Source organism: Erinaceus europaeus, chromosome 12, assembly GCF_950295315.1.
Source record: "Erinaceus europaeus chromosome 12, mEriEur2.1, whole genome shotgun sequence".
NCBI classification, from domain to species: domain Eukaryota; kingdom Metazoa; phylum Chordata; class Mammalia; order Eulipotyphla; family Erinaceidae; genus Erinaceus; species Erinaceus europaeus.
In genome coordinates, this window is record NC_080173.1 from 84,416,163 (window position 1) to 84,429,688 (window position 13,526).

At 42.6% G+C, this 13,526-nt stretch overlaps 1 protein-coding gene across 1 annotated transcript in view; it reads left to right on the forward strand.

Moving 5' to 3' along the window:
- SCIMP (SLP adaptor and CSK interacting membrane protein) overlaps positions 1-12,299 on the forward strand; it is a 28,754-nt gene extending 16,455 nt beyond the window's left edge. Inside the window, exons 3-5 of the mRNA XM_007523208.3 lie at positions 2,957-3,020; positions 5,961-6,031; positions 11,948-12,299. Of these exons, the coding sequence (XP_007523270.3) occupies positions 2,957-3,020; positions 5,961-6,031; positions 11,948-12,153 (341 nt within the window). The 3' untranslated portion in view covers positions 12,154-12,299. The remainder of the gene's footprint in view (positions 1-2,956; positions 3,021-5,960; positions 6,032-11,947) is intronic.
- Positions 12,300-13,526: the final 1,227 nt, after the last annotated feature.

A 13,526-nucleotide genomic window follows, 5' to 3' on the forward strand; every position in this document is an offset into this window, starting at 1 on the left:
AGGGCAACAAAAGGGAATAAATAAATAAATATTTTTTAAAGTACATTGTTCACATGTGTCAACAACTGTACTTAGTGTAATGCTGGGCTAGTGTGGGGGTGCCTCTTCTCGGGCACATACTCTCTGGGTTGGAGAGAACACGACCGGAGCCAGCCTGGGCTGCTACTCACTCAGTGACACAAGACAGATGACTCAGGAACAGAGTTTGTACTGGCAAGGCAATTCAGTTCTTTAGTGATCAGAGAGCTAAGGCTTTTAAAAGGCAGACCCGGAAGTGGTAAGTCGGAAATGGAAATGGCTTGACATGGTTTGGAAAGGGGCAAAAAGGGGAGAAAAGCAAAAGAGGGCTGGGAAAAGTAGGAACTTCCTTAGCAACTGTTGTGAGGATTTTAAATGGTAGGATTAATAATACCCTGCAGGCAGGGAGAGTCTTGAGGGTAGAAAGAAGATAAAAGGAATGGAATGGGTGGGGATCTTTCAGGCAAAACAATGATTATGTAGATAATAAGGGAGCAGGCTATAGCATCAGGAATGCAAAGTGCTTTGTGAGGCAGGGAGTCTGATCAGACGAGGCAAATCTTGGGGAGTCATGTCCCCCCTCACTCGACCTCTTAGCAGAGAGAGAGAGACTGACAGGATGGACGTGGCCCTCAGATCAAGCCCTGCCAAGCTCAACCACATCCTCACAATTCCCGACAGTGTAAGCCATTAACCTCTTAATTTTTTAAAAAAGGTACACTGTTCTATGTTGTCTATCCAGGCTGCTGACCACAGTATCTTGTCACAGATTTGAAAAACAGTACAAGCCTATTAAGTGTCAAAAACTGTTTTCATACCAAAGTTAACAAGCAGTCTACATGGTGTAGACATTAAAAATATACAACGTTTGGTTATTGACCAGATTTTAATAAAGTGGCTTTTAACACAAATTATCTCGAGACACGAAATATAAACACAAACCGTAGTCAGCATGTGTGGTCACCATGATTACTTTAAGATCCTCCTTTACGTCTCCTGGAATTATGTCTGCCTCAGTCAGAAGGTGTTGCATCATCAGACATAAATAAATAGTTTCCTGTTATTTCCTGTTGCATAATAACACAAACTTCAGATTACCTACATGAGAGGTTCTACTTTGTTATCTGTCTCCAGAAACATTAAGGCCTTGACTCAATGGTATGTTTTCTTATGCTCTTATCCCTTTACGTAATGGCCTAGAGCACATTTGGAAATGATAAACGCTCTGAGAATTACAGTCATCTTCCTCTTTCTTTTTAAATAATAAAGAGAAAGAAAGAAAAGGGGAAAAAAGATGGAAGCTAAGGAAAAGCGGAAATTCAGAAAGTGGTAAAGCCTTGGTTGAAGCCTCATAGTGATTGGTGGCAGAGCTGGCATCAGAACCTGGGCCACTGCCCAGCCCTGTTCAAAGGGCTGTCACTCTGTCTACTTACCCTTGGTGGCAACTAGTCTCTCTCTCTCTCTTTTTTTTCCCCTCTGGGGTTATCATGCACTATGAATCCACTGCTCCTGGAGGCCATTTTTTGTTGCCTTTGTTGTTGTAATTTTGTTATTGTTGTTGGATAGAACAGAGAGAGAAATCTAAAGAGGAGGGGAAGACAGAGAGGGGGAGAGAAAGATAGGTCTGCTCCACTGTGTATGAGGCGACCCCCCTGCCCCTGCAGGTGTGGAGTCAGGGGCTCGAACCAGGATCCTTATACCAATCCTTGCGCTTCGTGCCATCTGCACTTAACCCATTGTGTTATCACCCGGCCCCTACTAGTCTCTTTTGACACAAAAAGGTATATTGTGGGAGTCGGGCGGCAGCGCAGCGGGTTAAGCGCAAGTGGCACAAAGCGCAAGGACCGGCTTGAGGATCCTGGTTGGAGCCCCTGGTTGAGCCCCTGGCTCCCCACCTACAGGGGAGTCGCTTCACAGGCAGTGAAGCAGGTCTGCAGGTGTCTGTCTTTCTCTCCCTGTCTTTGTCTTCGTCCCCTCCTCTCTCTATTTCTCTCTGTCCTAACAATGACGATATCAATAACAACAACAATAAATCCAACAACAATGAAAAACAACAAGGGCAACAAAGGAGAAAATAAATATATGCACACACACACACACACACACACACACATATAATATATATATGTATATATATATGTATATATATATATGTATATATATATATATACATATATATATATATATATATATTTGTCCCCAACCCTGCCAAGCCATGGTGAAAATAAATAAAATATTTTTTTAAAAAAGCTATATTCTGTTCCTTACAGTCCTGTATTCACTTGTTAGAACTTTGTATTATTAGATAAGGAGAAAATATGACCCTGTACAAAAACTTTGCCTATTATTTTGTATCTTTTTAAAAATTTCTTTATTGGAGGATTAATGTTTTACAGTTGACAGTCAATACAATAGTTTGTACATGCATAACATTTCCCAGTTTTCCACATAAAAATACAACCTCCACTAGGTCCTCTGTCATCCTTTTCCAGGACCTGTGCTCTCCCCCTACCCACCCACCCCAGAGTCTTTTACTTTGGTGCAATACACCAACTCCAGTACAAGTTCTGTTTTGTGTTTTTCCTTCCTCTTCTTCTTCTCCTACTATGTTTATTTTCTTCCCTCTTTTTTTTTAACTAGTACTTATTTCTAAGGGCCAACTATACACCAGGCATAGTACAAAGCAATGAGGAAACAAACACTGCCCACTTGGTCCAACCCTCGCTGGCTTAGCTCAAGCTTTGTGGTTAGACCATGTGAGTTAAATTCCGACTTTTACCACTTATTAGCACTGTGTCCCTCAGTATGTTTCCTCTTGATGACTCTTCCAGATGTCCGGAGTTCACCTGGTTTCTGAGGACATCTAAATTCTCCAAAGCACAACTTTTGCTTATCCTTCATAAATAAACATGCTTCTCTCCCTCCTGCCCCCCCTTAGGCAAAAAGCTGGAAATCACCAAAACCTGGAAACAAAAGCAAAAGGATGATGAAAAGATGTATGAGTAAGTGTATGTGGGTGGGGGAGGGTGGGAATCCTTCTGCTTTTGGTCTCCTTGAACTGCCTGTTCGCTTCCACTTTGCCTACGCGGCTGTACTGCTGGGATGATGGCCAGACCCCGTGGAGTCATGCATGTCATGTCTACCTACTCTCCTCACTTTAAGAAGAGAGATCTCAGGGGTTTGGGGCACAGGGCACTATCTAATTTTCTGCTATGTCTCCCCTCAAGTCATTAATTTTCTATAAAGATTTGTTTATTTTTGAGATTGAGGAGAATTAAAGCAGCACTGAGGCACATTTGATACCAGGGATCGAACTTGGGACCTCATACTTGAGAGTCTAACGTTTTATTCACTGCACCACCTCCTGGTCATCTCATTTATTCTAATAAAAGTCCCAGGTGAAGCTTGTTTTTTGAACTCGCCTCCCCCGCCCCCCTCTCAACTTGAGTTAGGACTACCGTTTTTCTCTTGAGATGGGTTACAAGTATAGTGCTGGAAAAAGCATGCTGTTTGTTTTACTTTTTCACTCAACAGCCCAAAGATGTGTATGCATTTTCAGGGGGACTTAGCACATGTACAGCTGCAACTCTTGGCTCACAAGAATCCAGTACCAACTTTGAGTTCTTCGTTTTTTTAAAGAGGAAGGGAGAAAGATACCATAGCTCTGAAGTCTCCTCAGTGCAATGGAGGCTGGGCTCAAATCTTGGTTGCACACCTGACAAAACAATTTTACCAACCCTAGTAATCCCAATTTTGAAATAGTATTTAGAGGGAAATGGAGATCTAGGTAAGGAGGCTTTTGCAGATACTACGTCTTGCTAAAGTTTCTTTATTTTATTTATTTTCTAATTTTTATTGCCATGAGGATTATCGCTGGGGTTTGGTGCCTGCACTAAAAATTCACCTCTCCAAATAACTATTTTTTCCTTTTTATTTTATTTGATAGGACAGAGAGGAATTGAGAGGGGAGGATTAGAGAGAGAGAGAGAGAGACAGTTAGAAACATAGACATTTGCAGACCTGCTTCACCACTCCTGAAGCTTCCCTATGCAGGTGGGGAGCAGGGTCTCAAACCTGGGTCCTTATGTAGAGTAGCATGTGTGCTCAACTGGGTGCACCACTGCCTGGTCCCTAAAATTTCTTACCAATAAATAATGTAAAATCACAAAAAGTGGGCATAGCAAGAGTACAAGTCAATGAATTTTTCACAAACGATACCAGTAGTTGGCAGCTAGCTCAGAAAAGGAAAACCAGAGGCTGGGAAGCTAAGGCAACAATAGCACAGAGGACTTGCACATGAAGGGTCCAAGGTTCTATCCCCAACACCACTAATAGAGCTAAGCATTGCTCTGGTCAAAGAAAGAGAGATAACAGAGACAAAGAGAGAGAGGCAGAGATAGAGAAAAAGGGAGGAAGGAAGGAATGAAGAGGGGAAAAGAAAGAAACCAGCTCCTCTGAACTTCTCACTCCCTTTCAACCATTACACCCCAAAGAGAACCATCTGAAATGGTACAGGTTAAGTCTTTTTTTGTTTGTTTGTTTCTATGCCTAATGTAAATGTATACATACTGTATAAAATATACATTATTCAGCATTTTGCTTCTAGTCTCAAAATTTTTACATTTTACTTATTTTTTAAATAATTTTTATTAATGATTCAATAATTATTGACAAGATTGTGGTATAAGTGGGGTACAATTCCATACAATCCCTACCACCAGAGTTCCATATCCCCTCCATTGGAAGTTTACCTAATTTTTACCCCTCTGGGAGTAAGGACCAAAGATCTTTATGGGGTACAGAAGGTGGAAGGTCTGGCTTCTGTAATTGCTTCTCTGCTGGACATGGGCATTGACAAGTAGATCCATACCTTGTGTCTATCTTCCCCTAGTGGGATAGGGCTCTGGGGAGATAGGGTTCCAGGTCACATTGGTAAGTTTTATTTTTATTTTAATATATTTATTTTATATGCTAATGAGAGAGAGAACACCAGAGAATCATTCTGGCATGGGATGCTAGATGTTGAACATGGGAGCTTGCTTGAGAGTCCAACATTTTATTCACTGAACCACCTTCCAGTTCCCAGATTTTTACTTTTCCAAGACAGAGAGAGAAAGATAAGAGCCCTACTCTGGAATATGCAGTGCCAAGAATCAGACCCAGGACCTCACGCATGCGATTCTTACACTGAGTCATCTCCCCAGCTGCCTTCTGCTCAACACTAAAAAAAAAAAAAAATTCTTATTTTTATGAGAAAGAGAGAGCGAGAGACCAGAATACCACTCAGCTCCAGCACATATAGTGCCAGGGATCAAACCTAGGGGGGGGGAGGGGCAGAGGGGGTGTCTCAGACTTTTGTTCTATGCTCTACCACTGAACTGAGTAAATTCAAGTTCAATTTTCCTGAGATGTATTGTTGTGGTTTAAGTGGCCCTCCTCATGGGTACAGAGTAGCCCACCTTCAGAGGATACCAGTGATTTATCTGTTCTACTGCTGATGGATATCTGGAGTATCCACTGGGGGCTGTTACGAATAGTGCTGCCAAGAGTTTTCTAGCACATGTCTGTTGGTGAATATAGACAAGTATTTTTAAAAGGGCAGGTACCTAGTGGTGGAATTACTGTTACATGGTGAGGATACATTTCATTGAGCACCTTCTCTGCAAATCAAAATGAAGCTGAGGCTTACTGATCCAGCTCAGGGAAACATAGCGCTCTAAATCATAATGCTCAAACACCCCTCCCTTATGATCTAGCTGTTTCTTGCACTAAAGGAAACAGTTTCCTTAGAATGCCTGTTACAAGCAGAATGCAAGATCTGGGAAAAGGAAGGAAGTTCTCCCACTATTTTGAGAACAAAATTTGAATGTTCAACCCTATCCACTTCCCTGATGTTTTCTTTTAATCCAAGCCAAACACTGATGTCTTCTCTTTCTCTCCAGGAATGTGAGTCAGTCACCAGCTGGATTACCTCCTCTGCCACCTAGGGGTTTGCTTTCTTCAGCAGACTCCAGTGAGTATATTATGTGGACAACAGTCCCATTCAGAGCAGGATAACTAACTTATGTAGATACCTTTTTAACTCGAGTTTCCCAGAAGTAATACCATACACATGGTGATTTAAACAACAAAAAGATATTTTCTCACAGTTCTAGAAGCTAGAAGTTCAAGATTAAGGTGCCAGTCAATTTGGTTTCTGATGAGAATACTCTTTTCTGCCTTCTCGATATATGCCCACAGTTGCTTTCCTCAGCGCATGTCTTTACAGAGAGGAGGGAGGACTGGGTGGTGGCACACCTGGTTGAGTGTATAAGATCCTGGGTTCAGGCCTCTGGTCCTTACCTATAAAGGTGAAGCTTCAAGAGTGGTGGAACAGTGCTGCAGCCGTCTCTATCTCCCCCTTCCCTCTCAATTTTTCTTTTTTCTTTCTTTTTAAATCTTTATTTATTTATTCCCTTTTGCTGCCCTTGTTGTTTTATTGTTGTTGTTACTGATATCGTTGTTGTTGGATAGGACAGAGAAAAATGGAGAGAGGAGGGGAAGACAGAGGGGGAAAGACAGTCACCTGCAGACCTGCTTCACTTGTGAAGCGACGCCCCTGTAGGTGGGGAACTGGGGGCTCAAACTGGGATCCTTAGGCCTGTCCTTGCGCTTTGGGCCACCTGCGCTTAACCCGCTGCACCACCGCCCAACTCCCCCCTCTCAATTTTTCTATGTCTATATCCAAAATAAAAATTTAAAGGCATTAAATTCCTTTTAAAAAAAGAGAGAGGAAGTGTTCTCTCTGGCATCTAGTCTTGTAAGGACACTATTTCTATTGGATGAGGCAGGGCTCTCTTATTTAATCTTAATTACTTTCATAGACCCCATCTCAAAATAAACCCTACTAGGGTGGGGGGTAGGGCTTTAACATAGGACTTTTGTGGGGATTACAAGCATTACAGGTGATAGAATCTTATTTAAAAGTAAATAAGTATCCCCAGAAGGAATTTTGGTCCGTACTCCCAGAGGGATAAAGAATAGGGAAGCTTCCAATAGAGGGGATGGGGTACAGAACTCTGGTAGTGGGAATCACATGGAATTGTAACCCTCTTATCCTACCATCTTGTTAATCATTATTAAATCACTAATAAAAAAAATTAAGTGAATAAGTGGGGTCCAGGTGGTGACACACCTGGTTAAGTGCTCACACTACAGTATGCAAGGACCCAGGTTTAAGCCCCTGGTCCCCACCTAGCATTATGTGTGGTGACGCAGGGGTGTAGGAGTCTCTCTTTCTCTCTCCCTCTCTATCTCTCCTTCCCCTCTCAATTTCTCTCTTTCTCTATTCAATAGTAAATAAAAAAAATTTAAAAAGTGAATAAGGGGGAGTCGGGCAGGAGTGTAACAGGTTAAGCGCACGTGGTGCGAAGTGCAAGGACCAGCATAAGGATCTGGGTTCAAACCCCTGGCTCCCCACCTGCAGGAGGGTTGTTTCACAGGCGGTGAAGCAGGTCTGCAGGTGTCTGTCTTTCTCTCCCCCTCTCTGTCTTCCCCTTCTCTCTCCATTTCTCTCTGTCCTATCTAACAATGACATCAATAACAACAACAATAACTACAAAAACAAAAAAACAAGGGCAACAAAAGGGAAAGTAAATTTTAAAAAGTGGATAAGGCTTAAAGGGCAGAGTACACAGAAATGCTTGATAGTCAATGTATAAATCCATATTCAAATTGCGTGTTGGAGCATGAATTGAAAGGGTGTCACTGTGCCTCTCATACTTCCTGTGAGAAAACTCTGCCAGGTCCACTTGACTGGCATGTTCTTCCTTAAGCAATTCACATTGTTGCCTTTACTTTGTCCTTCAGATGTCAGCTCATAAGTCACCATGTCCAAAAGGTCACTCCTGACCAATTTATATAAAGTAATCCTGCTAATTCTTTTTATGAGACGCCTGGCAATTCTACAAACTTTTCTTATTTAGTTATTATTCTTTATATAAATTATCTGTGTCCTCCATTAAAATATAAATTCCAAGAACTAAGAAACTTTTTTTCTTTCCCAGAACTTTACTCAGCCCTGGCTTTTGGTGGTATAGGGGATTGAACCTGGGACATTGGAGCCTCAGGCATAAGAGTCTTTTTGCATAATCATTTTTAAAAAATATTTTTTAAATATTTATTTTATTTATTTATTCCCTTTTGTTGCCCTTGTTGTTTTATTGTTGTAGTTATTATTATTGTTGTTGTTGGATAGGACAGAGAGAAATGGAGAGAGATGGGGAAGACAGAGAGGGGGAGAGAAAGACAGACACCTGCAGACCTGCTTCACCGCTTGTGAAGTGACTCCCCTGCAGGTGGGGAGCCGGGGCTCAAACTGGTCCTTGTGCTTTGCGCCACCTGCGCTTAACCCAAGCACTACAACCCGGCTCCCTTTTTTGCATAATCATTATGCTATCTCTCCTGCCCTGTCTTCTCTCACCTCCCCCCTTTTCTGTCTCCTCCTCTCCCTCTTCTTCCTCTCCGTCTTCCTCCTCTCCCTCGTCCTCCTTCTCCTCTGGGCTTTGTTGTCCTGAGCCAACTTTTTGAGAAAAGAGAGACAGAGGGAGAGAGGGAAAGACACCACAGCACTTAGGCTTCCTCCTGGGTCAAATCTGAGTCACAATCATGGCAAAGCAAGCACCTTTAATTTTTTTTATTTGATAGGACAGAAAGAAATTAAGAAGGGGTGGGAAGATAGGGAGAGAGACAGAGAGACACCTGCAGCAGTACTCATGAAACCTCCCACCCTGAAGATGAGGACTAGGGTCTTGAACCTGGTTCCCTGTGCACTGTAACATACACTTTCTTTTTGTTTATTTATTTATTTATATTTAAGAAAGGATTAATTAACAAAACCATAGGGTAGGAGGGGTACAACTCCACACAATTCCCACCACCCGATCTCCATATCCCACCCCCTCCCCAACATACACTTTCTTTAAAATTTATTTATTTATTTATTATTATTTTTTAATATTTATTTTATTTATTTATTCCCTTTTGTTGCCCTTGTTGTTTTATTGTTGTAGTTATTATTGTTGTTGTCGTTGTTGGATAGGACGGAGAGAAATGGAGAGAGGAGGGGAAGACAGAGAGGAGGAGAGAAAGACACCTGCAGACCTGCTTCACCGCCTGTGAAGCGACTCCCCTGCAGGTGGGGAGCCGGGGTTCGAACCGGGATCCTTATGCCGGTCCTTGTGCTTTATGCCACCTGCGCTTAACCCGCTGTGCTACAGCCCGACTCCCAAAATTTATTTTTTAAGAGAAACAGAAAGACAAGGGTGCCAGGTGGTGGCGCAGCAGGTTAAGTGCACATGGTGCGAACCGCAAGGACCCGCAAAAGAATCCTGGTTCAAGTCCCCGGCTCCCCATTTGCAGGGGGGTCGCTTCAGGAGCGGTGAAGCAGGTCTGCAGGTGTCTGTCTTTCTCTCCCCCTCTCTGTCTTCCCCTCCTCTTCCATTTCTCTCTGTCCTATCCAACAACAATGACGACAACGATAAACCACAAGGGCAACAAAAGGGAAAAAATGGCCTCCAGGAGCAGTGGATTCATAGTGCAGGCACTGAGCCCCAGCAATAACTCTGGAGGCAAAAAAAAAAAAAAAAAAGAAAGAAAGAAAGAAACAAAGGAAGGAAGGAAGGAAGAAAGGAAGGACGAGAAAGACACTGATATAGAGAGGAAGAGAGAGGGGCTAGGCAATGGCACACCTGGTTAAGTGCAAATAGTACAAAGCTCAAGGACTCGCACAAGGATCTGAGTTCCAGCCCTTGCTCCCCACCTGCAGGGGAGATGCTTCATAAACAGTGAAGCAGGTGTGCAGGTGCCTATCTTTCTCTCTCCTTCTCTGTCTTCCCTTCTCTCAATTTCTCTCTTTCCAGTCCAATAAAATGGAAAAAATGGCCACCAGGAGCAGGATTCATAGTGCCCTAGTAATAACCCTAGAGGGAAAGAGAGAAAGAGAGAGAGAGGGAGAGAAACAGAGAGACATGTAGCACTGCTTCACTGCTTGTGAGGCTTGTCCCCTGCAGGTGGGAATCAGGGGCTTGAACCCGGATCCCTACGCACTGCGACATGTGCACTCAACCAGGTGCACCACCAACCAGGCCCACACTTTTACTAAATCACTTTATTAGTAAAATGATGGTTTACACTGTTGTTGTCACAAGTGTATAGTTTCACATCCCCATAATGGGTGCCAGCATACCACACCCTCTACCAATTTGTCCTCTTCCTGCACCACAAGACAGTGGTTTCCTACACCCTCTTTTCAGCCTCCTTCACTTCTACCCTCTAGAATCTATTTGCTACAACAGCCATATCTAATTAGAAGTTTACCCTGTATTTTCCCTTTGCTATCTTTTTTGTCTTGTTCATCACTCTACCCACCTGGCACTTAGAAGATAGTTGTAAAAATGCTTCATCAAATTGGGGGTAGATAGCATAATGGTTATGCAAAGAAACTCTTTATTTATTTATATATTCCCTTTTTGTTGCTTTTGTTGTTTTATTATTGTAGTTATTGTTGTAATTGAGGTCATCATTGTTGGATCGGACAGAGAGAAAAGGGGAAGACAGAGGGGGGAGGGAAAGATAGACACCTGAAGACCTGCTTCACTGCCTGTGAAGCGACTCCCCTGCAAGTGGGGAGCCAAGGGCTGGAACCAGTATCCTTACACCGGTCCTTGTGCTTTTCACCACCTGCGCTTAACCAGCTGCGCTACCGACCAACTCCCTGCAAAGAAACTCTTATGTCTAAGGCTACAAAGACCCAAATTCAATGCCCTGTACCACCATAAGCCAGAGATGAGCAGTGTCCTAATAAAATAAATAAATAAATAAATAAATAAATAAATAAATAAATAAATAAATGATTTTAAAAGCTTCATTAAATGAATAAGCTAACATGTATTGAGTCAGGGCCCACAGTAGGCACTTGGCAGCTGTTTTCTCACTTAAGCCTCTAATCAACTCTGTAAGGTATTACTATCCTCCTCTGACAGATAAAGACACTAAAGCACAGAGAAGTTAAATGTCTTGCCCATGGTCATACAGCTAGTGACTGCTAAAGTCAGGGCATGAACTCATGTATCTGACTACAGAACTCTGCGGGAAATCAGAGTGGTGATTTCTCAGATTCTCTTAGGAAACGATGAGATTATAGTACCCACTCCCTGTCAAAGGTGGAGCTGAGCTTTCTCCTAATCCTTTCCCTAGATGTTTTAATCCTTTCATTGTTTATCCTTTCTATCCATCTGTTAAAGACAAAAAAAAAAAAAAGCTCTGTCTTCTTTCTTAGTACAGAAATTGTAATGAGCAATTATGGGCAGTGCTGGGAAATATGTCAAAGTCATTGTGGGGGTTGTTGCAGTCTGTATCACTTCCTTACAAGAATTAGGATCTACAGACATGGCATTACTCATTTGAATAGTAACTTTGGTCAGTTTCTTAAAGCTTTCATTTTATGGTTCCCATTGCAGTGCAGGCTTGGGCTGAGGAAAGAGGAGTCAAGATGTCTGACCAACATATCTACATGGGAGTTCTAGAAACTGCCATACCTGTGCCTCTTTTTTCTTCTGTACAATAGGGATCTCATCTAACAAGTAGCAAAAAGATCACAGAGACTGGTGAAAATCATGCTGACCCAGTTGGTTAAAAATAGCGGGGAGGCAATTACAGAAGGCAGACCTTCCACCCTCTGCACCCCTTAATGGATCCTGGGTCCATACTCCTAGAGGGATAAAGAATAGGGAAGCTTTCAAGGGATGGGATACAGAGTTCTGGGGGGTGGGAATTGTGTGGAATTGTACCCCTCTTATCCTATGGTCTTATCAATATATACATTTTATAAATATATATACACACACAATGTAAATAGCTTTGCATCTCAGGACTCTTTTGTATATTCTAGCCCCACAGGAACGCCTACATCAGCCACCAGTTATGTACTCGAAGGTAATCAAAGCTGGAAAGAAGACACCTTCCATTCCAAGCTATATTGAGCCAGAAGATGACTATGATGATGTGGATATCTCCGCAACTATGGAAAGACATCATTTTGAATCAGCTGTTTCTTCTTTTTGGCAAGCTGAAGAGAATTCACACAACTTATTTTAAAATAATCAAGAAGGCTCAAGCTTTAATAGGTATCCCAGTCTGGAAAGTCATCTGTAATGTTAGGAAGTCCTGTTTAGATGAGCACTTCATGAACCTTAGATGAAGATGCTTCAGCGAACAGAGGAAAGATGCTGATGCTTAGCCCTGAAGACCAAAAGGAGTCAGGCTTTAAAAATCTATCGAGGGGGTGCCGAGTGGTGGTGCACCGGCTGAGCACAAATGCTATAATGCCCAAGGACCCAGGTTCAAGCTCCTGGCCCCCACCTGCAGGGGGAAAGCTTTGCAAGGGGTGAAGCAATGCTGTAGGTGTCTCTCTTTCTCTCTTCCTTTCTATCTCCCCTACCCTTTCAATTTCTGGCTGTCTCCATCCAGTAAATAAATAAAGATAATTTTTAAAAAGTAATCTATTAAGGTTTGGGGAAATAGCTCAACTGGTAGAGCATCAGACTTATGTATCTGAGACTTCCTGTTTGACCCTGGGCCCACATGTACTAGAGTGATCCACTGGCTTCTCTTTCTATCTCATATAAAAACACACTCTCATATGTAATGAATAAAATATTTTTTTAAAAAAGAGTCTGATGGTTAAGCACACATGGTTCAAAGCCCAAGGACCACAGTGAAGCAGGTCTGCAGGAGTCCTCTCTGTCTTCCCTCCTCTCTTGTTTTCTCTCTGTCCTATCCAACAACAACAGTAAGGGCAACAAAAGTGGGGGGGGGGAGAAATGGCCTCCAGGAGCAGTGGATTCATAGTGCAGGTACCAAGCCCCAGTGATAATCCTAGAGGCAAAAAGTGGGGGGGGGGGGAGAGAGAGAGAGGGAGATATTGAGAGTCTGTTGAGGGAGGGTTTATCTGTGAGAAAGAGTACATGGTCCCATGGCTCCCAATAATGAGAGAAACAACTCAGTTATCAGCACACTTGTTCTTTATGCTGCCCTGTTTGTATGATTCTTTTTTAAATTTTAATTAATTTATTTATTACCTTCTGTTGCCTTTGTTGTTTTATTATTGTAGTTATTATTGTTGTTGATAGTTGTTGTAGTTATTATTGTTGTTGTCATTGTTGGATAGGACAGAGAGAGAAATGGAGAGAGGAGGGGAAGACAGAAAGGGAGAAAGACAGACACCTGCAGACCTGTTTCACTGCCTGTGAAGCAACTCCCCTGCAGGTGGGGAGCCGGGGACTCGAACTGGAATCCTTATGCTGGTCCTTGTGCTTTGCGCCACATGCGCTTAACCCACTGCTCAACTCCCTGTTTGTATGATCCTAAGTGAAAAATCTTTGTGTACAAAGCCTCCTAGGCTGCAGTCCCCAGCTGGGCCTTGAACACTCCATCTTACTCACAACCCTCTCACCTCCCCATATGCATTG